The sequence below is a fragment of the Lytechinus pictus genome, chromosome 10, assembly GCF_037042905.1.
Source record: "Lytechinus pictus isolate F3 Inbred chromosome 10, Lp3.0, whole genome shotgun sequence".
Taxonomy (NCBI): domain Eukaryota; kingdom Metazoa; phylum Echinodermata; class Echinoidea; order Temnopleuroida; family Toxopneustidae; genus Lytechinus; species Lytechinus pictus.
The window spans coordinates 28,581,603-28,609,149 of NC_087254.1; the positions used below are offsets into that span (position 1 = coordinate 28,581,603).

Sequence of the window (27,547 nt, forward strand, 5' to 3'; positions counted from 1 at the left end):
GGGGCATGCCCTTTGTGCTGGGGGGGGGGGGGGCAAAATGGCAATGATGAAACGATTAAAAAAAATTGAAGATTGATCTGTTCACAAGCAATCCTCATCAATGCATGAGATATTTGAATTGGAAGGGGTGTGATTTCAGCTCTGCCCCCGACATTTGTGGCCGTTTCATAAAACTGGTTATAATATGAAATTTGCAATAACAGTTTAAAGCTACTGATATTATTCAATTTGATTGGCTGATATAAACTGTGTTATAGAAGTGGTACAATTTGCATTGTAACAAGTCTTTATAAAATGGGATCCAGATGTTTAAACAGGGTGCAATTTCAGTGATGGGATATAAAGGCACTGTATTGAAATGATGCAACATTGATATATCACTAAAAGTATCTATGTATAAGCTGAACTTTTACAATTCAGTACAATGTATAGACTAACAGTGTTCGGCATTATGGTTTATGTTGGCAATGATTTGAATTTTGTATATGAAGTTCCAGGTAGATTTGATTTAGAAAATTGTGACAGTATTTTTTTCTTCTAAAATCTAATAATTGCCCTCCAAGTTTTTGGTGTTCAGAATCCACTATGTTATAACATCATGAATTAATATAAGTAAGAGTTTAAGTACATACATTCCGACTTCTAATGGAAACTTTTGTACATCAGTATGTTGAAGAAAGGAAGCTCAAATCCAAAAATGTATGTTTTAACAGGGCCTAAATTCACAAAGGTGGTTTTTAAAACCATTGGTTGAACCCATGGTTTATGCAGATTTTATGTATGAATTACTCTTATTTTCCATGTATATTAAAGAAATGTCCAATGCTGATGCATGCTTTTATCACAGTGCACCAAATTGATGCCTATTGCCGTGGTTATCCAAGCTAGTTTATTGATGAGTCCACTGATTTGAATTAATAAGTCCACTCTTCAAACAGTGGACTCATGAATAAAATAGCATACTTAACCATGGCAACAGGAATCAATTTGGCACACAGTGACAAAATCGTGCATCAGCATTGGAAATTTTTTGATATATGCGGAAAATATGCGGAAAATAAGCGTAATAATTTATACATGAAATCTGCAAAAACCATGGATTCTACCAATGGTTTTAAAAACCACCTTTGTGAATTTGGGCCTTACAGTTTACTACAGAATAACTTATCTTCTAACATTTGTTAATTTGTCTATGACTATGATTAATATACATGTATAAAATGCACATTTGCCTCTTAGCTAACCCCATGTCTTATTACATTAATGCACACCTAAATGAACCTGTACATCACAATATCAGCTGCAGAATAATGGCAATGATAGGTGTTACAAATTCAGTTAATATTTCTGTTTTTTATTTAAATTATAACCCTGAATTAGGATTTCATAAACATAGGCAAACACTTTTTACTATGAGACAAGTCTCTTAAAACATAAAGTTCACAATTAAATCTTTTCACCTTGCAATTTTAGAATGAAGTGCACATCATAATATACAGTGCGTCCCAAAAAAAACTATACACTTTTGAAATGGCTGCCAAATAAAAAATGTAGCACTTTGGGGAAAAAGACTTACATATATGGAAAGCCAATAAAGTCAACTTTCAAATGACACCAAAAAGTTGGAAAACTATTCAGGCTTGAGCGAGCACTGCCCACTGAAACAAAGGGTATGAAAATTAGGGTGGGCTGGAATTAGCCTTCCAATTTATGTCAGTTTTTGAGAGGCAGCAAATCCTTGCGAACTTGCAAACTTAAGGGCGTTGTGATAAATTAATGATCGACCGTGACCAGTTTTGGTTGCATAAGCACATTTTATAACTTAGTAAATTGAACTTTAATGCATGAGTGAACACAAATTACACTTTTGGGGCAGCATTTCAACTTTATTATTTGGATATCTTTTTGGGCAGCATTTCAACTTTATCATGCGGATTTCAGCAATGTGTTCATGGGAGTCGGGAGAATAGGGGGTGAGATAGAACTTAAGTGGGAGAAGTAGGTTGATGGAATAAGGCTCAACAGAACATTCAGCCCCTGCCCCCTCCCTCTTTCCCGCCCTCCCCTCCTGTTGAGAGACTAATGGCTATTGTCATGTACGCGTGAAGTCCAGAGCAGAATGTTGATTTAATGATTAATTCTGAATTGGGGCATCAACTTTTTCCTATCAATCATTTAATCAACAATTTATCAGTAAATCAACTCATTCAATGTGCAATGTGATCAATCAAACATTCATTTTTTTCAATTAATTATTTCATTAATCATCATAATCATGAAATTTCTTGGTAATCATTCAATAACAAAACTGACCATCAGCCGCCGGTCACTTGGCAGTTATAAGTTTTGAATACGCTACAATCCAGGAAGTGAGACAGAGAGAGAGGGGGGCTGGGAAATGGTGGTGGAGAGGGGAGGGTACATATGACTTTTAATTTGTAATTTTTAAAGGACAAAAGGAAGAGGAATGCCCTTTTAACCAAGTCTTAGCATATCTCGCCCTCTTGCTTGTAACAGGTACCATCACATTACTCTGACTCTCACGAACACACTTCTGAGGTCCACAAGATGAATATGCTACACTAAAATGACAATTGCTGTTCACTCATGATTAAATTTCAATTTAGTAACTCATGAAATTTGCCTAAGAAACCAAAACTTATCTCACTCATTAATTTAGCTTAGCAAGTTCCAAAGGACTAACCACTCAAAAAAACTGTAAGGCTAATTCCTGCCCAGCCTAGCCGAGCTTAGTCTCTAAGGAGAGAAGCGGGGGGGGGGGGGGGGGGAGGGGGGTTGAGATGGAGAGAGGGGTTGCTAAATGTTCTGTTGACCTTTATCCCATCAACGTACTTCACCTACCTAAGTCATATTACCCCCTCTTCTCCTGACTGTCATGAACACATTGTTGAGATCCACATGATAAAGACAAAATGCTGCACTAAAAATTGCAATTCATGATCACTCATGCTTTAAATTTCAATTTAATAACGCATTAAATTTTCACAAACAATAAACTGATCACAACTGATCTTTAATTCACCAAATAACCCTCAACTTTGCATGTACCAAACAAAAAACCTGAAAGAAACTGGAAGGCTAATTCCGGCCCACCCTAATTTTCATACCCTTTGTTTCAGTGGGCAGTGCTCGCTCAAGCATGAATAGTTTTCCAACTTTTTGGTGTCATCTGAAAGTTGACTTTATTGGCTTTCCATATCTATAAGTCTTTTCCCCAAAAGTGATATATTTTTTATTTGGCAGCCATTTCAAAAGTGTATAGTTTTTTTTGGGACGCACTGTACATGTACATTCACAGACTATAAAATAACACCACTACCATTTTGTTGGCATGAAATTTTGTTGTTCTAATAACTGTCTTCAAGAAAAGGCTGCAATTCATTTCAATAAAATACATGTCTGATCTTTACATCTAGCAACACCAATCTTTTTTTGTAATTGATTCTCATACATGTTTTTACATGTATATGAGATTTAAGTCAAAAGGCATTCATAATTGTTGCAAACATCGAGCTGTAACCAGTAAATATATATCCATTCCTACATGAACCCAGGAAAATTTGGTACATCAACATATTCTCCCGTAGAACATCTAAAATTCAGCCAAACAATAGTAATAAAAAACACCCTCAGACATATCACATGAAAAGGTAAATGTTATACCCAAATCTACCACTACCATTATCGGTACATTGAACCGCAACCTTTGACCTCATTGTGGGCACGTTATGATCTAGTGGTTCTGACTCTTGTCTTTCAAACAGAGGGTCGTGGGTTCGAATCCTAGCCATGGCGTTAGCAAGAAATTTATCCACATTGTTCTGCACTAGATCCAGGTGAGGTGAATGGGTACCCAGCAGAATTAATTCCTTGCATGCACTGAGCGCCCGTGATGGTAGCTCGAGCTGAAGCCGGGGTAATAATAGCAGCACTTTATAAATCTAGCTATTATTATTATTACTGCCGCCCCTAACCTGCTACCTTTGCTGATTTGATGGCAGGAAAAATGTTTGCATGAGCAAATATCAAATTACTCCACATAAATTTCTGAGATAGGGCTCACAATAACAACAAAGAAATGTCTCAACTGGTAACAGAGTTTTGTATGATGAAAAGAGATTGCTCTCACAGTTTGCAATCGATGTACAAAGAACACAGTGAAATACACATTTAATATTTCAGATTGAAAGACACGATTGTCATTCATTATTTCATACATTTTATATATGTTTTTATATACATTATTCTTGTATTACAAAAAAAATGTACCCTGAAGAGAATTCATCAAAATGTGATGTACATGCTATACTCACTCACAAATGTGAGTAAACATCAAGTTATCAAAAACATAAAATGCAGCATATGATTATAAGTTCTAACAAAAGTGACTGTACTACGTTGCTTTTTTACAATGCGAATGCTTTCACTGTGACCTTTTATCATTGTGTATGTTAACTTTTGCTTTACTTTCCTGAGACTGAAAAGAGGAGGTTTAGAAGTGTAAGCCAAAAACAAATCAAATAATTTCTAAACCTAAAACTGATTAAAATACTCTCTAACTTCCATCAGAAAATATTTCATGTTTCACTCATGTTTTCCGTTGCAAATTTGTTTGATTCACACACGAACAATAAAGTTTCTAAGCAACACTATAGGGTATTAAAATGAAGCGAGCAACTTCTCTACACATGTAAGAGTGCTAAAACTTTGTATACTTTGTCAGGTAAATAGAATTCAGTTTATGCATATATTTTTACTCCAGCATTAGTAAAAGATTAAAAAATGCCTACTCTTCCAATACAGTACTCCTCTTTATTTCAAGTATGGCATCTTATTTTTTTTTCATACACATATAGTAAAATAGTCACTTATTTTCCTTCAGTGTCAATTTTTCATCTAAATACCAGATTAAATAAGTACAAAATTGAACAAAATAAACTACAAATGGAAGCAAATTGTAAATATTATCAGAAATTGAATCAATTTTAATTTTCTAAAGATTATTAAAATTGATGGTAAGTCTAGCATAATATATAGAAATTATTTGTTCTTAAAGAACACACAACATGAATAGCATAAAATGCAGGCCACTATTAGAGCATATATACAAAAATTTAACAATGGCACGTTATAAAGTCATTGCATGATATAGACAATTACTTTTGGCTTACTGGAATCCCAAATTCTTTACATATTTTATCATCACCATCACTCGCCATTATCATTGTCGCCAATATTATCACCATCATCATCATCATCGTCATCATACTCATCATCACCATCACCATTATCATCATCATCACCATCACCATTATCATCGTCATCATAATCATCACCATTATCATTATCATCATCATCATCATCACCATTATCATCACCATGACTATAACCATCATCCTCATTATCACCCATCTATCAGCAGATATTCTAAACTGATCCTCCAGATACCCATCACCATCTTAATTGCTATGTAAAACTAACAAACTCCTTGCAAAAATATTTCCATCTTCACATATTGCACTTTGCCCATCTTTTATCCTCTCAAAGATAAGGCTAGGAAATGGCTGATTAGCAAAGGCGCATGGAACTGTGTTATGAAAGTTCAGAACTCCACAGTACTGTAAGGAGTTGATCAAAGTAGTCATTTTTTTTCTCATTCTTCAGAATGTAAAACCGTGTATCAAATCATCTTCCAAGAGTAGATGCCTGGGCCCTTGCTTGATTCAACATCTACCTTGGCTCAGCAGTCCTGAAATCTTTGGTATCCTAAGCATTACAAGGAAATGATCAAGTCGGTCATTTGTTGTATGTTTTCCTTGTTCTTTTGGATGTAACACTGCGTATCGAAGAGCATCTTTAAGAGTACATGATCCCTTGTCTCGTCCATTGTGATATCTTGGCTCAGTGGCGGGCTGAACCGGAAAAAGGGTGTGCCAATCGAGTAACACCATGCCCTCGCTCGGTCAACGGCACGCATTCTTGATTCAGAAACCTGAATGGATGAAAAAAAGATACATGCATATAAGAAACAGTCATGTGGTGTTCTATAAAACCCACTATTAATAGTATCCCGATCTTCGCGATCATCATAACCTTCATCATCATTCATCATCATCATCATCATCATCAATCACCGTCATTATTATCACCATCAGAACCATCATTATCACCATAATCATTACAACCATCACAATGATCATCATCATCATAATCATAATCATCATCACATCCATTATCACCATCATAATTTATGTACTGCGCTTTTCCCAGAATGGCCCAAAGCACTTACAACAAGAAAAGGAAAATGTTACAAACATAAAAATGAATACATGTACCTTACTCTCCTAAAAATCTGGATTTGAAAACAGAAATGTTTTAACCCTAACTAGGCCGGGCTTTTTTGGCTGTTCTGTGGCCGGGGGGGGGGGGGGGGTTGATTCAACCCCCCCCGAGATCTCGGCCGCCGATCGCGCGAGCGCCGCAAAAATTTGCACGCTGGTAGTGTGCGATGTAATCTACAAGGCTGTATGGTAAAATTTCCCAAAATAATGAGATTTTATTTTATATGAATTAATTATGCTAATTTATGCATACATGTAAATCATACTTTTTGCTCTAATTCACTAAATAAAGCTCCTAGAATGCTAATTTTTGGTAAAAATATTCTTTGTAGCATTCTTAACAATGGCAATTGAAAAAAACTTCGGTTTGGAAATCAATTTCTTATGTATTTTATTGTTTTATGAATTTCTTATGTATTTCGTTGTTTTTCAACCTTTTGTTTTTCTTTGTTTTTTTCACCAGATTTATTGCACAACCTTTTTGAAGCATAATTATGCTAAAATCAATTGCTTTCAGCTGTTTAAAGTAAAAATAATCATATCTTTATGAATAAGATGAGAAAACTCAATTTGCATTGACTTTGTACACAAAATCACGTTTTGGAACAATTTTTGGTCTGACATGCACTTACAAAATGTTGCGTACCCGGGCATCGTAAATTTGGTCTCAAAAGATGCGCGAGACTTAAAAGTATAAACTCTGCCAGTGGCGCGCTCAAAAAATTTCGCGCGGCGGAATGATCGCAGAAAATGTTGAGGGGGGGGTTGATTCAACCCCCCTCCGGCCATTTTAGGGTTAAGTGACAATGACAAAGCCATCACCATTGTCACCATTGTCATCATCATCATCATAACCCTCATCATCATCATCATCATCCTCATCATCACCATCACCATCATCATCACCCTCATCATCATCATCTGTTGTATACTAACCTGTTCTACCATGATGTCTATCAAGTTAGCACCTCCTGCTAGTGACTTGGCAGCACTGAGCAGATCAACAGCACTATTAGGCCTCATGATCTCAACGTGGGCTATAGGCTTGAGGGGCATCAGACCAGTACCTAGGGATACCACTGCACCTATCTTACGCACTGGTTCACCCTGGTGGTGGGAGAAAGTGATGGAGATGGAAGAGGAAAGGAAAGGTGAGTAGGACGGGGTGAATGGGTGTAGAAGGGATGAATGAGAGTAGAATGGGTGGGTTGAAGGGAAGGAGGGACAGGGGGTGGAGGAAGGGAGAGAGAGGAGGGAGGGAAGAAAGAGAATGGAGAGATTGGAACGGAAGGAAAAAGAGAGAGAAAGAGAGATGCGGATGTTGACAGGGATTGTAAAGATAGGAGGGAAGTGAAAATACACAATTATGAGAATATCAAGAAAGAATGTGATAGAAATCATTGAACATCCTTGGCTCATGAAGGTAAAATATTTCAGAAGACATTTCGGTAGGAAAACCTCCAACTTAGAAGTTGTTTTGTTGGGGGGATTGGGTGGTGCTGTTTAAATCTCTTTCCATTCCCCGTCCCTACAGGTAGAGTACATGTGAGCATTTTCAAGTCCAGTTGCAGGAAATCAATACTTTCTTGGTCAAAAGTGACTAGTTAATGATGTCATGGACACACCTTCACATTGGCAACAAAATTTTACTATTGGTTCCTCCGAGGGGGGGGGGACATCAGTTACTTTTGATTGCCATGGTATTATGAAGCATAACTTTACCTGTGCTTTCTTATACATGTAATACTCCTGAATCTCAGTCAGTGCATCTAAAGAGGGATTGTTGGCAATGAGACCACCGTCCAGGAATCGGCCCATCGGTCTGAAGTAGGTAGGTGCAGCACCGCTAGAACGGGCAGCTTTCCATACCAGTTGCTCTGTCAAGGAAAGAAAGGATGTACTATCACGAAGATTATTCAACGATATCTCTCGATGTATTAGGAACACCTATGTCTTATAATATAAAGCTTAGCGCTTGATCACAGGAATGCATTTTACAATTGTATGATTATTTGCTAACCCTAAAACCCTATTGCAAGCCTGACCCTATATCTTGGGCGAAATAAAGCCCAGAGCAATTGTCAATGGAAGGGGCGAGACTGGAGAGGGAAAATTTCGGTTACAAACTTCACTGGAACTTGAGACAAGAAACACAAAATAAAATTAGGAGAAAGGATAAGAGAGGAAAATTGAGGAACAGAGGTTATGATATATTTCAGGATAATTTAATTAAGGAGTTGAAGATCATTACAGAACTATACACTTACAGCTGAAATTATTAATAATGATCTATCCTAAGCTAACCTGATGGTTTTAGAACGGGTTGAAATGGTTCCTGATTAGCTGCGATCCAAGCTGAGGATGTCTCTGGGGCGTCATAGTTACGGAATAGATGGAGAGCTGGAGGACTTCGGTCTCCCAGCGTCCCAGACACCAGAATTCTATTAGTTGGAAGAAAATGGTTCCAAGAGTAAAACTGTATAGTGATAATGAGAAAAAACAGCTTCCCAAATGGTGTACATACAAAATTAGTAATTTGTGGCAAATTTTCTTCCATTTTTTTAAATGTGCAAATAATTATGTATTATTCCTCAATCAACAGTCCTTTGGAAAGATAGCTCTACATCCAGCTAGCCTAAAAAGTGATAGTTTGCCAATCTCCTTCACATAGTTACCAAGAAAGCATATAGCATTTCCAATTATTTGAATGCAGGATAAATATACAAATGCACGTAAGCGCGTGCACGCAGGGCCAAATAATGAACGATGTACGAGAAGAGCCAGTGGATATCCCGCACCGAGGTCCGCAGGACCGAGTGCAGTATATCCATTTGGTGAGTCGAGCACAGAGTTCATTATTTAGGTCCTCTATGCACAAGAATGCGTGTACTGTTTGTTTTATACACCCCCTCACCTATGTTACTGAGTTGCCCCGAATGCTATATTTGATCTAAATTCTAGATAATTCCAGATCTCACACTATCCTGCACTCTGACGTCAGAGTGCAGGATAGTGCATTTTGGAATTTGGATGCAATAGTGCAATTCACTGAATATCATGTGATCCGATTAGGACCAATCAGATTACAGAACATTCTTGGGAGTTGTATAAAGAGCACCGTTGTTGATTACATGCTATGCTTACAGGCAAAAGTGCTGTGGGTGAGGATCTCACCCCAAACTTTCCTGTGCCTAGTAAGGCACCTTAGACCATCCGGCCACAGCACCTTAGACCATCCGGCCACAGCATCTCCACTAATTATTATCTTACTAACTATATTCATCCATTTGCCTACCTAGGGTATGTGTGTTGATCCATGGTGGTTTCCGGCCCAAAGGTACTCTGCAGGAAAGACTCAAACTTGTCTGAGTTGTAGGGTCTGGATCCTGTAAAGACTTCATCCTTGAGAGCCATGTACAGTTTCCTGCATTCTTCTACACTGAATCCTGTCAAGGAAAGACATATGATACAAATAAGAAATAAGACTACAAAAGTGATCCTGAAAGAAAATCCAATCCCCACCCTTGGAGAGACATCTGGGTAGCATTTCATCAACATTTTAATCAGACAAGTTGTCAGATCTGACAACTTTTCTTGATTCTGACTGGCTGTTACTATGATAACTGTGGGATAAATCAGGACTCGTCAGATAAAATGTCTGACAAGTCCTTTCTTGAAACGCTCCCTAGATGTCTGTCCAACGGTGTGGTCTGGATCTTGTTGATCTAGACGGGGGAGGGCAATCATACTATAATGTGGTACAGGGATGTACCGCTGTCACAACCCCCTTTTCAGCCCCTGATTCCCATTCTATATATACTGATTTCCGCTCAGCTCGATTCCAAAGAACTCCTAGACAAATAATTATTTGTTTGCATGTGGGAGCATGGAGAGAGTCCCTTGGAAATTGAACACAGCTACAGCTGGCTACAAAGCGTAGCTTGAACGGCCCAACCTCCACAGTACCTTGCGATGAGTGGGTTTATACAGCTTCCTGCATTCCTCTACACTGACTCCTGTAAAGGAATGATAGAATGGGGATGAAGGAAATCTTTGCAATAAAACCATCTACTCCTGTCAAGAATTTTATGATGGAAGGGTCTTAGGTTAATGAAAACCCTGTCCTTCACAACCACTGCACTAAATCCTGAGGCTTGTAACACAAAAGTTGATCATATCCTTAATTACACATAATCATCAGTGCAATCAAGCATAAATAACAGCCCTATGATTAATCGCTAAGCTTTGTGTAAAAGGGTCCTGGTAAAGAAATGAATAACATAATAGAAATTACAAAGATTATTCATTATCCTTTATTTGATAGGTTGCAAATGCTATAATAATCCAGGTGAGTGTTTCATAAAGCTGTTCGTAAAGTTATGCACAACTTTACGCACAACTACATAGGGATCACAAGAAAGGGTCACCAGTCATTTGCAACTTACAAATATCTTTATGAAAAACCCACCTGGCTATTTAAAAAAAAGTATCTTCAATTAGGGGTGGGGGCCGGAAGGATAGGTTCGTTTAGCCAACATCCCTCCATAATTCTATTAGAAAAATATAGGAACTCAAAAGGTAAATGGTATTTGACCAAGTAGGTATACGGTAAAAACGAAGATTTGTATATACCTTGTGATAGGGCTAAAGCGAGGATGCCTCCCGTGCTGGTCCCTACGATCCAGTCAAACATCTCAACAATCTTCTTCCCTGAAGACTTCTCTATTGCAGCCAGCATCTGAGTCAAGATCAATCCTTTGATACCACCACCATCAAGACAAAGAACAGTATCCTGTGCCCGTCGCTGAGAAGGATCCGAGGCACCATCGGTCGTGTCCATGGCAAGATCAGTCTCGTCTCTTCCTTGCCGGCCAGTTCGGGCAGCGATGCTCATGTCTGCGATGCACTGAGTGAGGTATTTGTTGTAGACTGGATAATGAACAATTGAGAAATCATTTCAAATAAAAAAAAAATACATCATCAACATCTTTAAGTATATCTTTTTTCCAAATACACAAACTAACTATTTAAATACACATGTGCAGTAATCATTTGTTGCCACCAGCAAAAGTGAAAATCTGATCTTTTTAGTTAAAATTCTTGTTGCTAACAAGCATCTGAATTCAAAATTAATAACTTGTAAATTCACACCCATTTACCCTATTTTAACCAAGCTGTTTCAGGCCAGGCTTTTACTGGGACGTGGGGGGGGGGGGGGGTTAACTAAGTGTTCAATCAGGGAAATTTGGAATATCTCATGTCGCACAAGAAAATGTTGGCAGTTGTGTATAAAGCAATGCATAAATATCAACAGCTTTATGATTATAAAACACCCAGAGACTAAAGGCACAAAGACCTGGAACTAGAACATACCTTGGGCTCCAGCATCAACCTGGTCCATGCCAATCTTGGGGGCCATACCATTGTTCTGACCCCCATGCTTGCATCCTCCCTGGCATCCTTTGGTCCCAGGGGGGCAACGCTCTGCCCCTACAGCATGGAGAGCATAAATGACCTCTGAATTCATTCCTGGTAAGGGAAATGATAAAGGATTTAGTAATTCATCTTTGATATTAATTATTATACTGTTCGTATTAAAAAAAAAACGGGACAGATTTGAAAAGTCTATAAAATTTTTGTTTCAATTTATGATGTCTATATTTTGGTGTTAATATATGCTCTGAGGTCTTATCTTTCAAATGCCATTCAAAATATTAAGTTTCGTTCATGCTTGAGCGAACACACAATGTTTTTGTCTGGGGTTAAAAAGGAGGCTTGCGCCAAAATGGCATAATATGATAAATATGATGATCGGACTTCTTGCTAATCAGCAGACTTCCTCTTAACCTTTTCATTATCTTTGCCATAATTTTCGAATTATGCGGTCAAAATTCATTTTGAAATCTATTTATTTGCTTAAATTGTTCTGTTGTATCTGTTCTTTGTTAGCTTTGAATATTTCTTCTTCAAGCAAAAACACAAATTTTTTCATCCGAAGAATGGGAGAGCGTGTATTTTTTTTCAAATCCTTTCATTGTGTGTTACAAAGGTTATGGTGCCTTTGAACAGTGGCATACAGATGGGCGGGGGCTCGGTGGTGCTCCCCCCCCATAAAAAAAATCCTGACCAAGAAAAAAAAGTGGAAAGGAAATAAAAGGAAAATAGAAAGTGAAATATGATTACTTTCTGAATATTATGTCAAAATCTATCACAAAAATTTGATATTTTAATAAAAAAAGTGGATTTTTTTTTGCTTGCTCGCGCACAACTTTTTAATACATTTTACCTGATCTTCCATATCTAGCTCCTTTAAAATTGACTCAATACACCACTGCCATTGAAAGACATTAATCCTTTCCCGTTTGTCCTGTCAAGCACATAATCAAACTTGGTCAAGGGATCAATAACCCCTTGAAAATTGGATTCATGTCTTTTAAAGGAACTTTAACATAATTTGTTTCACATAATAAAAGGATTTGAATAATTACAAGTTCTCTCAATTAATAATGCAAATCTTCTTGCTTGGGTTGACAAAAAGTCTTCTTTTCTTACTTAAGAAGGGAAATTCAAAAGTAAAAAAGTTTAAATGAAAAAACAAAATAATTTAAGTAAATAAATTAATTTGTAAATAAATTTGACAGCATAATTCGTAAATTGTGGCAAAGATAATGAAAAGGTTAAGAGGAAGTCTGCTGATTAGCAAGAAGTCTGATCATCAAATTTCTGCCATTTTGGCGCAAGCCTCTTTTTGAACCCCCGACAAAAACGTCCCGTGTTTGCTCAAGCATGAAAAAAAAAATTTCAATGGAATTTCAAAGATAAGATTTCAGAGCATCTATTAACATAAAAATATTGATATCATAATTTGAAACAATTTTTTATAGACTTCAAAACTGTCCCGTTTTTTTGATACGCACTGTAGTTACAAATATCTAAAAAAAAAATAAAAACAACCAGATTATTTGTATGAATACAGAATCAGTTTATCAAGAGGAAGGGAAGAGGAGACGGAGAAGGAATAAGAAAAAGAAGTGGATGAGAAGAGGAGAAAAAGAACAAAGAAGGCACAGAAGATGATGAAGAAAATGGAAGAATATAGAAAGATGGGGAAATGGAAAAGTGAACATATAAAAAAATAGGATGATGAGAAGAAAAAAAGGAGGAAATAGAAATCAGAAGAGAAGAGTAGAAGAAAAATGAATGTGAAGATAAATAAGAAGAAAAAGAACAAATGTTTTTGATAGGAAGAATAAGATAAAGAAATAGAGGATAGGAAAAAGAGAAATAGATGGGGAAAGCTGTAGTGTAATGTTACCTTTTTACAGTATGAGTGACAATATATATAATGTGATGACAAGTTTACTTGTACCAAACGCTCTTGAGGTGTGAGTATGAAACATATTGTGATGAGGCCAACTCAAAAGATGACGCAGGACACCATTGGTGTCAAAATGGTGTCCTGCGTCATCTTTTGAGTTGGCCTCATCACAATATATATATATTTCTCTACATCTGTGTTTAAGGCAAATTTTTTGTCTTCTTTCAATGTTCGTAATGCGCCTTAACACCCTCTACCTTCGTCTTTACGTCTATATGTGTATTTTGACGGAATAAACCTGATCATGAATAGCCCTTTCGTAGGATGTAGGCATATATATATATATATATGGATTGTAATATTCATATTGTTATTGATTGCATTCCTGAAAGTATGGATATATACCTTACATGCACATGTCAATAAATATGGTAGATTTAATAGAAAACAAGTGGAATGCCTCTGGCCGTCTCACCTGCATCACGCGATTCAATATAGCAGCAGTGCTGATTTTGAAAACTACTATAACTCGCACAAGATGTTCAGTGATACTTGGTTACTCTTATTTCCACGTTTTATGAACTAGACCAATACACTTATAGAGATATGATGGCAATTCAACAAATACCCCCAACGTGGCCAAAGTTCTTTGACCTTACATGACCTTTGACCTTGATCATGTGACCTGAAACTCGCACAGGATGTTCAGTGATACTTGATTACTATTATGTCCAAGTTTTATGAACTAGACCAACACACTTTCAAATTTATGGCTGTAATTCAACAAATACCCCAATTTGGCCAAAGTTCATTGACCCTAAATGACCTTTGACCTTGATCATGTGACCTGAAACTTGCACAGGATGTTCAGTAATACTTGATTACTATTATGTCCAAGTTTCATGAATCAGATCCATAAACTTTCAAAGTTATGATGGTAATTCAACAGATACCCCCAATTCGGCCAAAGTTCATTGACCCTAAATGACCTTTGACCTTGGTCATGTGACGTGAAACTCATGCAGGATGTTCAGTGATACTTGATTAACCTTATGTATAAGTTTCATGAACTAGGTCCATATATTTTCTAAGTTATGATGACATTTCAAAAACTTAACCTTAGGTTAAGATTTTGATGTTGATTCCCCCAACATGGTCTAAGTTCATTGACCCTAAATGACCTTTGACCTTGGTCATGTGACATGAAACTCAGGCAGGATGTTCAGTAATACTTGATTAACCTTATGGCCAAGTTTCATGAACTAGGTCCATATACTTTCTAAGTTATGCTGTCATTTCAAAAACTTAACCTCAGGTTAAGATTTGGTGTTGACGCCGCCGCCGCCGTCGGAAAAGCGGCGCCTATAGTCTCACTCTGCTATGCAGGTGAGACAAAAATGACCCTGGTAAAAACATGCACTGGTTTCCCAGCTTATGATGCTCTTATTAATTGTTGTCAAAGCACCAATGTGCAAGCATATGTGAATGATCTATGTTTAACTTCAGATTATTTTTAGATCAATTGTTGGTTCATTTTTACATGTTCATGAATGTACTATCCGAAAAGTTGAGACCTCCAATGCCAAAACTGATTGCTGAGAAGTACACATTATCATACTTCCAAGAATCAGGTATTACTGAAATAAATTATTAGGTTGCATTTTGTAATTCCAATGGACATTTAGGAATAAATTCTGTGGCCATTCCTAAAGTAGGTTTTGAAGCGAAGCTCCCGAAGTGAGAAACAATTCTATAATTGTGAACTTTATTTTTAAAATCTGTTCATGCATTTAGGAAAATCATTAAAGTAAAAAAAGCTTTACTGCAAATGGTTCTTTCTCAGATGCCTTCCCAATATTGTTATAACCCCATACAGCTGAAAGGTTCATGCTTTTAATGTGTGTAAAGCCCCATGCATTTTCATGTGCATTGCAGCAGGTTTTGGTGATTCTTGAATGTTATAACATACACCCTGATGCAATATAATCAACTTTCAACCCCTTTGAAACAATTTATTCCCCAACTAACTCTCTAGACGGAACAGAAGTTTGTCTTTGATGCCAATACTAACACCAAAATTGACAAGTTGATTATCGCTCTGCTATGCAAGCGAGACAAAAAAACAAATGACCATCATTATTTTTTTAACCAACTTTACCATATACTTTAGATTGCTAGATGAAAGGGTGTAATCAAGTCAATAATTGGCCTATTGCAGAAGCTTCAATGTATGCTACAACAGATCCTATGACATCAGTTCCCCTTTCAAATGAATCTCTTATGTTTCTGCAGTATACAAATGTCTAAATGCTGATTTTTTATTATTACATGTGTGTTTAGAATGTTAAGACAATGAAGTTTTCATAGACATGATTAACTTTTCTGACATATCAACCACCTGATATAATACAAAATCATAAGACCCATGCAGATGAGAAAGGCATGAATTTTTAGCTGTTGATATGCAGCATGAATTTGAGCAGCATGAATACATCTGAGTTGCTTTCAACCTGAGTAACGATCCACAAGCTCCTCAGGGTTTTGAGTCCAGGGGGCGACAAGCAGAAAACCTTTCTCCATCCTTTGTTTCATCCCTTATTATTGCAACAACAAAAAAGAAATATCCAACAGATGCAGAAGCACAATATAATATTCTTATAACTTTTTTTTCTTACTTTTTATCTCTAAATTTTGAAACAAGAGTGTACTTGTGCTAATCAAGATGTCTAGATATTTTTTTTTAATTTGTACCTTTTACATTATTATAATGTATAGCAATCTGTTAAGAGTACGTTTCCTACATGTATTTCTATTCCATTAAAGGAGAGGAATTTAGAATGTTGGGATGCCCTATTTCCAGGTCATTTAAACTCACTGCTCAAGCTCAGAATATACTAGATTTATCAGGAAATGAAGGAACCCTACATTTTATTTATCTCCTGGAAACAATATAAAATCATTGAGAAAAAAAGTATTTCCTAAAAGTATCTCTCATCAGCATTTGAATAGTACCTTGATGATGTCTCTAGGACTACATCTCAATTATGACCATTGTTTTTAACACCATATTATAGTGTAAACTTAAACCCTTGCTTTGGTTGAATTCTCAACACACTATGGACACAAATCACACAATGCACAATGACGAAATTAAAGGAGTAAGAACATTAAATATCTATTTCTTCACTTTTCATAATCTGTTATCGTGTTTATTTTACAATCCTCTGCTTAAAACAGATTTGATAGATTTACATTCACATACTTGAAAATAACACTCACAATTTTCCTACTCAATGTGTAGAAATGAATCACCTGCTATTTTGCACAGGTCTCTTATTGCAACATACATGTACATGGTCTTAGGAACCAAATTCATATCTATCTTTTTTAATGTTTTAAAATCATGATTTCAAGTAAAATAAATCTTTTAATTACTGATTTAATAATTTTCTCACAAAACCCCCCATCAACACCGAGTTTCCTTTTTATTGATACACCATCACTAGTACAAAAAGCTTATAGTACACTGGAATGAGATAAAAGATGGGTGGAGTCTCTGGTTGACTTACCCATCATCCCTCCAATAGTGTTGAGGATGTCAGTAGCAGCTAGATGTCTAGGGGATTCACCTCTATTGTTAAGTTTGTTGACCTCTGCCCCAAAGCCAATGAGGAGATGAACTGTCTGTAAATCTTTGATCTGAAAAGATACCAAACAAACTATATAAAACAATCTGGGTTCCAAAAAGAAACTGATCAAGCTTTTACAAGGGCTCTGCACAAATTCCACTCAGTCAAAATGAACAATATTTTTACATAGGCTACCTTAAAAAATCTTTACCAAGCAAATGTCAATAATTACAAGATTAGTTCAATCGCAGAGAGGCTACACTCCCCTGGACACATACCTTAACTGCATAGTGAAGCGGGGTATTTCCGTTCTTATCAGAGATATTTGGGTCTGCTCCCGCTGTCATCAGCGTGAGGGCGCAGAGCGGTCGACTGCGCTGGATCATGATGCTGAGGGCGGTATCACCACTCTTGCTGATGGCATCGATGTCATACTCCTGTTCAAGAACCAGCTTGATGAACTCTGTGCTCTTGGCCCAGTGGAGCGGGGTACCTCCATGTTTGATGCATTTGGCTCTACCCTGATTTCGATGTTTTTCAAGAATAATCAGTGCAGCGCTGTAGAGATTATAAACTCCAGATATTATGCATATAATAGTTTACTAGGTTGGTTTTCAAAATGAATAATCACATAGCTTCAACTAAAACAATATCATGTTATAGCTCCATTCACTGGCCTTATTAAATCTTTTCTGTATTTTTGAAAAGCAAGTGTGCATGGCTCTAATCATGGGTACCCCCAATGTTGCAGAAATGGTCAAAATTGTGCAAGGTGTAACAAGGCTTGAAGTAAATGAACAACTAGAAGAAAATAATTGATATGCTCAGACACCAAAATGTACAGATGGGACTACACTTTACATTATCGTTGACATATTCCAAACTTACTTGACATTGCACTTTTTGAGAGCGTAGTGGATGGGGTATCCCACGTTATCGTTCATATCCACCGTGGCTCCTGATCTAACCAGCTTGACAGCTGTATCAAAGTTACCCTCTTGACAGGCTATCAGGAGGGCAGACTGACCGGCCTTGTTGATTTGGTCCATCAGCTCTTTGTCTTTGGACAATACCTAGTGAGAGAGGATAATCAGGATGATCCAGATTCAGAGACATCAAGATCACAACCAGTAATATAGGAGGGGTTCTTTTTATGCACATTAAAACTAGAAAGGCAATGAAACATGTACATGCACAAAAGAACAATGAACAAGGGGTGGGGGTGGGGCGGGGTTTAGACTACTCAACTCAGAAAATGGCTCCAGTCAGTAAACTTGCGCTGACAAGTAGACACTATCTGACAATCACAAAACTGCTTTTCTCCACCAATAAAGATAATTGATATTTGTGAGATCTAACAACTTATCAGATGACAAATGCTGATAAAATGTTCCCTAATGTATCTATGAAATATGGAAGCCGATGATTACAGATTTTCAGGCATTAGCGTCCATTCATTGATTGAAAAATAATGAATTTTATCAACTATCAACAGATGAGTAGAATAGTTATATTGGGCATAAGCATGCTTAAGAGCACAACTATTGAAGACGTAAACTCCAGAGTGGAAATATTTTTTACATAATGAAGGTAGTCTTTAACACCTAAGAGGCTAAACTAATGTCCTAGTACAGGACCAGAGCATTACAACGAAGACCAGAAATACAGGATGAGTGAAGTTCTGTAGTTTATTTCAATGCCATACATGTAGTTTTGGCCAGTGGTATATGGTAGCTCACAATATACACAAAGAGAACCCCAAGGGCTCGAAGAAAACACACCCACTGAGCCGAACAACCATCTCAGATGTACAGCAACCAACTGCCAAGTCAACAGAACTTGTGACGGTTCCATGACATCGCTCCAGCGACAATTGCTCCGATGGAAAATTTAGATTAATCCGAACATACAACCTAACCTCCAAAACTGAATAAACCCTAATCCTATATTCACATTATTCTGAATAAAAAACTCTATTACAATCAAAACTCTAACCCTATGCTCTCTGAGATATTAGGACCAGAGTAGATGTTGCAGGAGCAAATATTGTTGTGTAACCCTTAAGAATGTCTCACTACAAATTACTGCTCTAGTCCTGTACTGTGACTTTAATCAAGCATTCAAACTTACTGACATGACCTGACTGCCAAAGGCTGGAGATCTTGCAGCATAGTGGAAGATGCCATCCCCGTTGTCATCCACCATTTCTTGAGAAGCTCCGCAATCGATGAGTTGCATAACCGCCTGCATGGACCTACACTCTATGGCTGAATGAAGAGGTGTCTTTCCTGTGGGACCATTCTTACTGTTCACATGTCTGTAATTCATATTGGAATAGGCCAATAGAAATAAAGTCATGTACAAAAAAGTTAAATATGAGAATGCCTTCCCTTTTTTTAATACTAAATCTGAACATTTGAATAAAATAAATGATGCTGGTCTGCAATTTTCCAATATACAGTATGTTCTACCTTCTCTCCTTGAGGGTGTGTCTAATCCATAGCATTTAGCTTTGTGGAATAGTTTGAAGTTGAACACAGCCTCATCTTAAGTTTGGATGAATATCAGAATCCATTGGTGATTAATTTGGTAGATTTGGTCACAATTTTTTTTACCATTATCACAACTGGGCCTACTTCACAAAACATCAGTTCTGACTGGAAATTGCAAAATTTTCCCGGTTGTATGTGGTACATCATTGAGTTGGACTGGAGAATATTAAAAAAATAATACCAATCAATTACAATTTGACTTGGAATCCATCAGAAATTCATATTCTTGGCTTGCTTTTGATTCCAACTCTTTCTACAATGGCATCTAATGTTAGATCATGCTCAAGGGATGCATGCTTCCCTATATTTACAAAGCAATTACATGTAAGTACCCCACTGGTGTCGGTCCGTGACGTCATGCTATTCAAGTGGGGGGGGGGATGAAACAATAGATCATCTACCCTTGAACAATAAGATTCACAACACAAATCGACACCCATAAAGTACCCTGTTCTGTTTTCAATTTAAGTGTCACTGGTCAAACATAGTCCTACTCCCTATTGCAGAAAAGGTTGTGTCTTTCCAAACGCAAGTAAAAAAATCGAGAGAAAATCCCAATGCACCTAGAGTTGCATTTCATCGCAACACTTTCTACAAAAGGCCCCTGGTCATGCACACTTAACTCTTAGCACAAAGTGCCCTGAAGCTTAACAACATTTTAAAGACCGATAATACTCACTTGATTACCTCTGGGCACCTGAAAGCATCATTCAAACCCGCCAGGACAGCTGCATGGGCATGTGAGATGTTTTCCATTTTCCTGGTGATGTCACTTAGCTTCTGTAATACAGTCACATCGTAGAGTCCCATCGGACCATTGAAAAATGGCTGGATGTGTTGATGTAGGAGTATAAACTTGGCTAAGGCATCATCCTCATTTGTCAAACGGAACAAACTTTAAATTGATGACAAAAATGGAAAAGTATGTAAAACATACAAAGAGATGTGTAACTCTGAGCAATAGTGTATCAAAATTATTGCATATTGAAAAAGGAGTCAAAACAAAAGCTTCACCATTCAGAATCCATTCGTGGTGTTTCCCCACTTTATATTTTTCTTTCTTCCCCTTTTGATTTATTGCAAATATTCATTGAATACAGTCCTCCCCTGGTTTCCTTTAAGATGTCTGAAATAACAAAATTGGGTTGATTTCTTATTATATTCACAGATACAAATCAGGTATTACTAGCAAGTGAGACTTTACTTCAATAGTACTTCAAAAAACAAAATATATGTAAAATATAATACACATCTTCAAAATACTGCCTGGTTTCTTATGGAAATGTACTTTCACTCATTTAATGAGCAGTATTCTCCTTCTTTATAAATATAGGTGATATTTTTGCAGCCCCTACTGATTTGATGCATATACTCTAGATCTAGACATAAATAGTTGTTTAGGAAACCATACACTCACTCACTGCATACAGTTTATGCACCAATATACCGTAACAGTCCTCCCTCTTTTCACTTCACTAACGTTGAAAAAGGGGGGAACTAGTATATTGGTGAGTATAATATATATGTGCAATGACTGAGTGCATGGTTTTTCCCCCAAATAACTAACATTCCGATTTTAACTATGATGCACAATATCTAGCCATATCTTTGAGGAATGTAAGGAATATAGTGTACCTCCCTTGAATAAGGAGAAATAAATTTTCTCCTACATTGATTATGTTTTATATTCATTTTCAATTATATCATGATGGACCCCCCCCCCTTATGAACCGCTCATGCAAGTTTCAAAGGCCATAGGTCATTTCAATAACTTCTTTTTTAAAGAGGGGGGGGGGGTATGTGGGAAGGGGGCACATTTTTCTTTACCCTTCGTCTTCTCTTTTTTTTACTTTTGCTTGACTACCCACCTGAAAGCGTCAGATCCCCCAGGAGCTTGGACGACACACTCAAACACCTTTCCCTTCTCATCATTGTACACCTTCATGTAATCTGCATGGGCGACAACTACCATAGAGACATACTTCTGGGGCTTTTCCTTGCGCACAGTCCACTTGTACGACTCCGTTTGCGGGATGCTGCTCATGACGGTGTTGAACACGAACCCCATGGAGGAGTTGGGGCTAAATGGATTTTTGAAAGCCATTGTGTGCTCTCACTTCACTCTAATAAGGAGAAAAGATAGAGAACTAAAAAAAGAAAACAAACAAATGTATGGAACTCAAAGTTTACAATAAGTATAGTTTCATAAAACGTGTATGCCCTATCAGGAGACAGGGGGGCATAGCACCTCCAAGTGAAATCCTAGAACCAGTAGGCCTATACACTGTAGGCCTACAGCTAGGCCTATATATGTAAGTTTTGAAAATTCAAAACCATTTTTGATCCTCTAATGGAACAGGTCCGTTCCATGGTAAGACATGTAAGATGTTCATTGAACAGGACGTTTCATAATTGCTATTTTTCTCTATGAAAAAACCTCCCACTTGTTATCTTGATGGGTAGGTCTATTTCTGTCAGGGATATGATCTGCCGAGACTTCGTCTAGCTCCACAGTATCCCCTCCGTCAATCGATTGGGCTCGAAATGGTGGAACTTCAACAGAAACTTTACAGCGTCTATTGTCTATTCTCAAGAATAATAGTGAATATCATCAGCTTACCATCTTTCTGAAATAAGCTCGAAAATACCAAATTTTTATGGCTAACATTCGGGATCAGTTTCTTCTTCGATCATTCGCTGTCAGGTTACAAGGTTTCAAGCTACACTGACTGCCTCCTTCAATCCTGAAGATTCTTGCAGTATTGTAGTACCGGGGACCGGCAGGTGCAATACACCGGGTGAACATCCTACTCTTTTGACTAATAGTGTATTGGTTTTATCATGCATACGTTGTGACTCTCCTATACACGGGACCAACATTTGCGTCCTTTCCGGTGGACGGAGTGTTTTCCAACTGCATTCACACCCGCACTGAACACAGCGGTGAGGCACGCTAACACACAACGCTAGCATCAGATTTTTTGTTAGTCGTCTTCCGGCATGCTGCGGGACTCGAACCCACGCACGTTGAGATCTACGATCTTATCTGGAACAGGCGCTCTAACCGACTGAGCTACGCTGCCTCCCTATGTAATGTAGCTGTGCGTACGGATGTGCCAGCCAATAACATTCGTGTTACCATTTCCCGTTCAACTGACAATGGAAACGGAAATATATAGTGGTACTGGTGGTAGCCAGGGGCCAATTGCATGACGAGCAGGGGCCTGTTGCATGACGAGATGAGCGATACGTAGGAACGTCCTAGGACCATTCTTCCGAGATAGGAAGATTGGCGACAAATCAGCGCTTTCCGTTTCACGAAGGCAATTTTGTCTTTCAAGTCCGCAACATCGTTTGATATCGATAGTATCGGGAAAATATTTAGTCTTTATCGTCACCTGAACCTTTTATTTCGGAATGACGACTTTTCATAAAATCATATATTTCAATAAAAGGGGATCAAATAATGTTTTATTTATTACTGATTGTAGAATTGATATATGGAGCGTACTTTATGAGGTAAAAAGAGAAAAAACTTTCAAGATTCACAAAAAAACTGGATAAAATCGAAATTTTCATTATTTCCCTTATTTAGAACACGGTGTCCTTTTAGAGACACCTTTCATTGATATTTCGACGAAAGAGACCCTTGTCCGACATAAAAATTGATTTAACTAAGTAATTTCGACATTTTATTAGTTCAATATACTGATTTTTTATGCATATATATATATAATGATGATTTTGCAAATTATGCGTTAATATGTTATCTGTTGAGGTAAAAATAGGGTTTGAATGGAGTAAACAAAATCAACAGTGTCTGATTGTATGAGACTAAAAAGGAAAATATGAGAGGCTGCCTGTGAAAAATCTAATTTATTTATTTTATTTGTCAGATATAACGCAAGAAATACAAATGTGAGTGTTTAGAGTATAAACATACCTCAGTTGCATGATGAGTAACCGAAGACAAGGAAACTATGAAAATTGCTGCAAACATGTCCAAGACAAGTGGATAAAGTAGTGCTTTGAAATAACAATTAAAACATAGAAAAAGGTGTGCAATCCGCAATGGAAAAAATACTATTTACAGAAATAAAGCTAAATATTACAATGATCATAAACGTTGGTCATCTGTAAAGTTGATCACTTAATTTATGGAAGCTTATATAAGAATATAGTTTAAGAATATAAAAAAATATATATGTTCAACATTTCAAAGTTGAGGAGTAGAGACTATACATTATTGCTTTATAACATTACATAGGGGCCGAAAGGGGCCACCCTACGATTTAAAATGCGCCTCTCCGTATGGACTTTCCATAATCTTTTCTTTAATGAACTAGCTTATCTTCATTTGTAATAATTGTGATGGATTCGTTAGCTATAGGCCAAATCTGTATCTTAAAATCAATTAGCTATTTTGTTAATGCAGACTCTTTTTTGTTTTGTTTCACATCTCAATCATGAGTTAGCCCAAATCCGACAATTAATTTTCATTGATTAAAATAAATCTCAGCAAAAAATAATTAGGCCTATAATGAAAATGAAATAAAAACAAATGAATAATTTACCATGTTTAACATTTTAGTTTTGTATCGTGTTTTGTTTTAGCTGAAGGTTATAAACACGTTTTTTACCTTACATCATTTCTTTTAAAGAAATTTGTTTTCATGTTGTTTAATTATCCATTAAAGCATGAGGGGTCAGAGAGATAGTTTCGATATTTCAAATAAAAATTAATGGAAATGGTGTGGGCCTGTGGGGATAGGACGGAGAATAAAAGAAAACATGTTAAAAAAAAATATTTGGGCCTACATTACCCCCGGACATAATGCCCGGAGAAGTTAAAATTACATGTTTTTGGTCGTCTTGCCGTGCAAAAAGACGAGCTGAAATTGATGACGACTAGCCCCCATATAAAAATAACTTGGCGCCATCCCAGATAAAATGCATCAGTGTGCAACCCCCCAAAAATGTTTAAAGGTGATATGTCAGTGTGGCTTGCCGTAAACGCATTTTCTCTCAATGCCGACGGTGGCGGGCGGTGTGCAAAGAAGATCATGCCTACGTAGGACATGTCTGGAGGTGTCTTTCCAAGGACCATTCTTCGTATCGCCCAAATCGGCTTTGTGAAACAGTTGAGCGATATCTCGTTCTTACGTAGAATGGTTCTACGAAAGACCCTTTCATGCAACAGGCCCATGAGCGATACGTAGGAATTCCAAGGACCATTCTTCCGAGATAGGAAGATTGGCGACAAATCAGCGCTTTCCGTTTCACAAAGGCAATTTTGTCTTCCAAGACCGTGACATATTTTGATATCGATAGTATCGGAAAAATACTTAGTCTTCATCATAACCTGAACCTTTTATTTCGGAATGACGACTTTTCATAAAATCATATATATTCAATAAATGGAGATCAAATAAAGTTCTATGTATTACTGATTGTAGAATTGATGTATGGAGCTTACTTTATGAGGTAAAAAAGAAAAAAATTCAAATATTCACAAACATAACTGGATAAAATAGAAATTTTCATTATTTCCCTTATCTAGAACACGGGTGCCCGGTAGAGACACCTTTCATTGATATTTCAACGAAAGAGAGCCTTGTCCGACATAAAAATTGATGTAACTAAGTAATTTCGACATTGTATTAGTTTAATATTCTGATATTTTATAGCATACTTATTTACCAGGTCCCTCGGAGAGGACCTTAAACCGTTGGTCCCCTGGTTGCTTGCTCACAGGCATTCGTGCTTTCTTAGCAGTCAGGTAAAAAACCTTGGTATAACAAGACTTAAAAATGCCTATTTTCAGCCACTAGCCCAAACAGTCAGTAGAGGCGCACGGCCAATATTGGAGACTGTCTCCAATGTGGGAGATTATCTCCAATATCAGAGACTTTTGTAAAGAATTTGGGTATCCAATTTCAGAGACAGTCTCCAGTTTTGGAGACCAATTTCCTTTGTTTACATTTGCTGCAAAAGGATTACCTTGGCGGCAAATAAAAATGTGATGAGCAGATTCCTCATAAAAAATTACCCCTTTTCACCGTCTACTTTAAAATTTCACCGTCTACTTTTGTTTTGATAAGGATTTTTTTTGTCAATCACACACAAAACAAATGGGCTTCTGACCTCAGTGACACAAAATTTTGGGTGGAAAAATCATGCTTTTGTTGGTGTTGTTTCTTTTGTCGTTTTGCAAAGCAAGTCTCCAATGTGGGAGATTATCTCCCCTATTGGAGAGTCTCCCATATTGGCCGTGCGCCTCTACTGACAGTATAGCCTATGGGGATGGGCCAAAATGCTGTATGCATTTCCAGACACATTTATGGAGCATTTAAGCCTTATTTCTCACTATGTAGGAAATTTTATGGTAATTTTTTAGCAATGTCTTTGACAATAATGCTAATAAAGAATATATTAAGGTATAGACAGCTGGCAGCCGTCTGTTTCGAGGAGTTTTTTAACATTTTTTTTTTTTTTAAATTTCTCCTCATACACAGACGGCTCGCTAGCGTGCAGCCACCATTAGGGGACTTGCAATGCAAAATCCCCCCGTCGGGGCTCTTCAATTTTTGTCTTTAATGAGTAAAAATTTTGAAAATTCACGCAACCAAAATGCAAATTAATATTCCCTCTTGGCATCAATTGCCAAAAAACGGAGAAAAATCAAGTTAAAAGGAACAAAAACAGTGACTTACCTCGGCTGTCGCGCAAATTCACTTCCCCGTTTTATCCGATCTTAAGTACATAAACATATGGCCATTGAGTCCCCTGTACAGATCGCGCTAGAACTTCGGTCTCTGTATTTGGTGAGTGAAGCCAACAGAGTTCAGCTGAACAACCAACATAACAGAGACCGAAGCTTTTGGTCTAATTAAGGTAATGCTTTTTAGTAGAAATGCTGTTTCATTTTTTTCGTTGTCCTACCTACATGACCTATCAATGCCGACGGTGGGCAAAGATCGATCATGCCTACGAAGGACATGTCTAGAGGTGTATTTCCAAGGACCATTCTTCATATCGCCCAAATCGGCTTTGTGAAACAGTTGAGCGATATCTTGTTCTTACGTAGAACGGTTCTACGATTAAGACCCTTTCATGCAACAGGCCCCTGGCCTAATTTACAAGCTGATCATTTTATATTGACTGTTAATTTTCTCTTTTATATCATTAATAATAATATCATTGCACCCCTCTTTGCCCATCAAAAGGAGGAATTATGTAGCCTTGTAGGCCCTAGACGAAGACTTCTCATGCACAGACACTCAGCTCATACTCCTACTCCTAGCTCAACTCGCCGGGCCGCGCCGCGCTTCCGCTCCAACAACAGTAGGCCTACACTAGCTTCAGGGCCAGGGTGTGGACTGGTGCCGGTGGGAGTGAGTGGGGGACTTTCCCCTTTTCAGCGGGCCGAGGATGATGCCAAGGCAAGCAAACGAAGCTCGACTTACACTTGACGACTATGTTAACACAAAACAAGGCATAAGCTCTATAGCGTCCACTTTCACTCACATGTTAAGAATGGAATTCGCTGTAATTTGAAGGTAATTAGTTCGATTCAGGTCACAGATGTCACAATTCGATGAAAATCACTCGTCTTTATTTCTAAAACTTTATCTGAGAAACAACATTGTGTCGCCTACGTCACGTCTAGTCTGTGGGGGAAATTAC

General features: G+C 37.4%; 1 protein-coding gene across 6 annotated transcripts; it reads right to left on the reverse strand.

Moving 5' to 3' along the window:
* Nucleotides 1-708: 708 nt before the first annotated feature.
* LOC129269414 (85/88 kDa calcium-independent phospholipase A2-like) lies at nt 709-27,536 on the reverse strand. 6 transcript variants are annotated; one of them, XR_010294897.1, is made up of 16 exons: nt 27,389-27,536; nt 21,730-21,984; nt 20,541-20,756; nt 19,440-19,626; nt 18,198-18,382; nt 17,588-17,867; nt 17,250-17,379; nt 16,191-16,274; nt 11,736-11,891; nt 10,995-11,291; nt 9,658-9,808; nt 8,667-8,803; nt 8,085-8,239; nt 7,299-7,469; nt 3,306-6,013; nt 1,336-1,515 (listed from the first exon to the last, which is right to left on the reverse strand). XR_010294897.1 is itself a non-coding variant. In XM_064105738.1 (15 exons), exons 3-15 carry the CDS (start codon nt 21,963-21,965, stop codon nt 5,795-5,797), a joined length of 2,520 nt encoding a protein of 839 aa, XP_063961808.1. In that variant the 5' UTR covers nt 21,966-21,984; nt 22,482-23,014; nt 27,389-27,528; the 3' UTR covers nt 2,950-5,794. The 6 variants fall into 6 exon arrangements, 4 of the variants coding, with proteins under 4 accessions (XP_063961808.1, XP_063961805.1, XP_063961806.1 ...); XR_010294898.1 differs by lacking the exon at nt 16,191-16,274 and having other exon boundaries at nt 709-1,515; XM_064105738.1 differs by lacking the exons at nt 1,336-1,515; nt 16,191-16,274 and adding an exon at nt 22,482-23,014 and having other exon boundaries at nt 2,950-6,013; nt 27,389-27,528.
* Nucleotides 27,537-27,547: the final 11 nt, after the last annotated feature.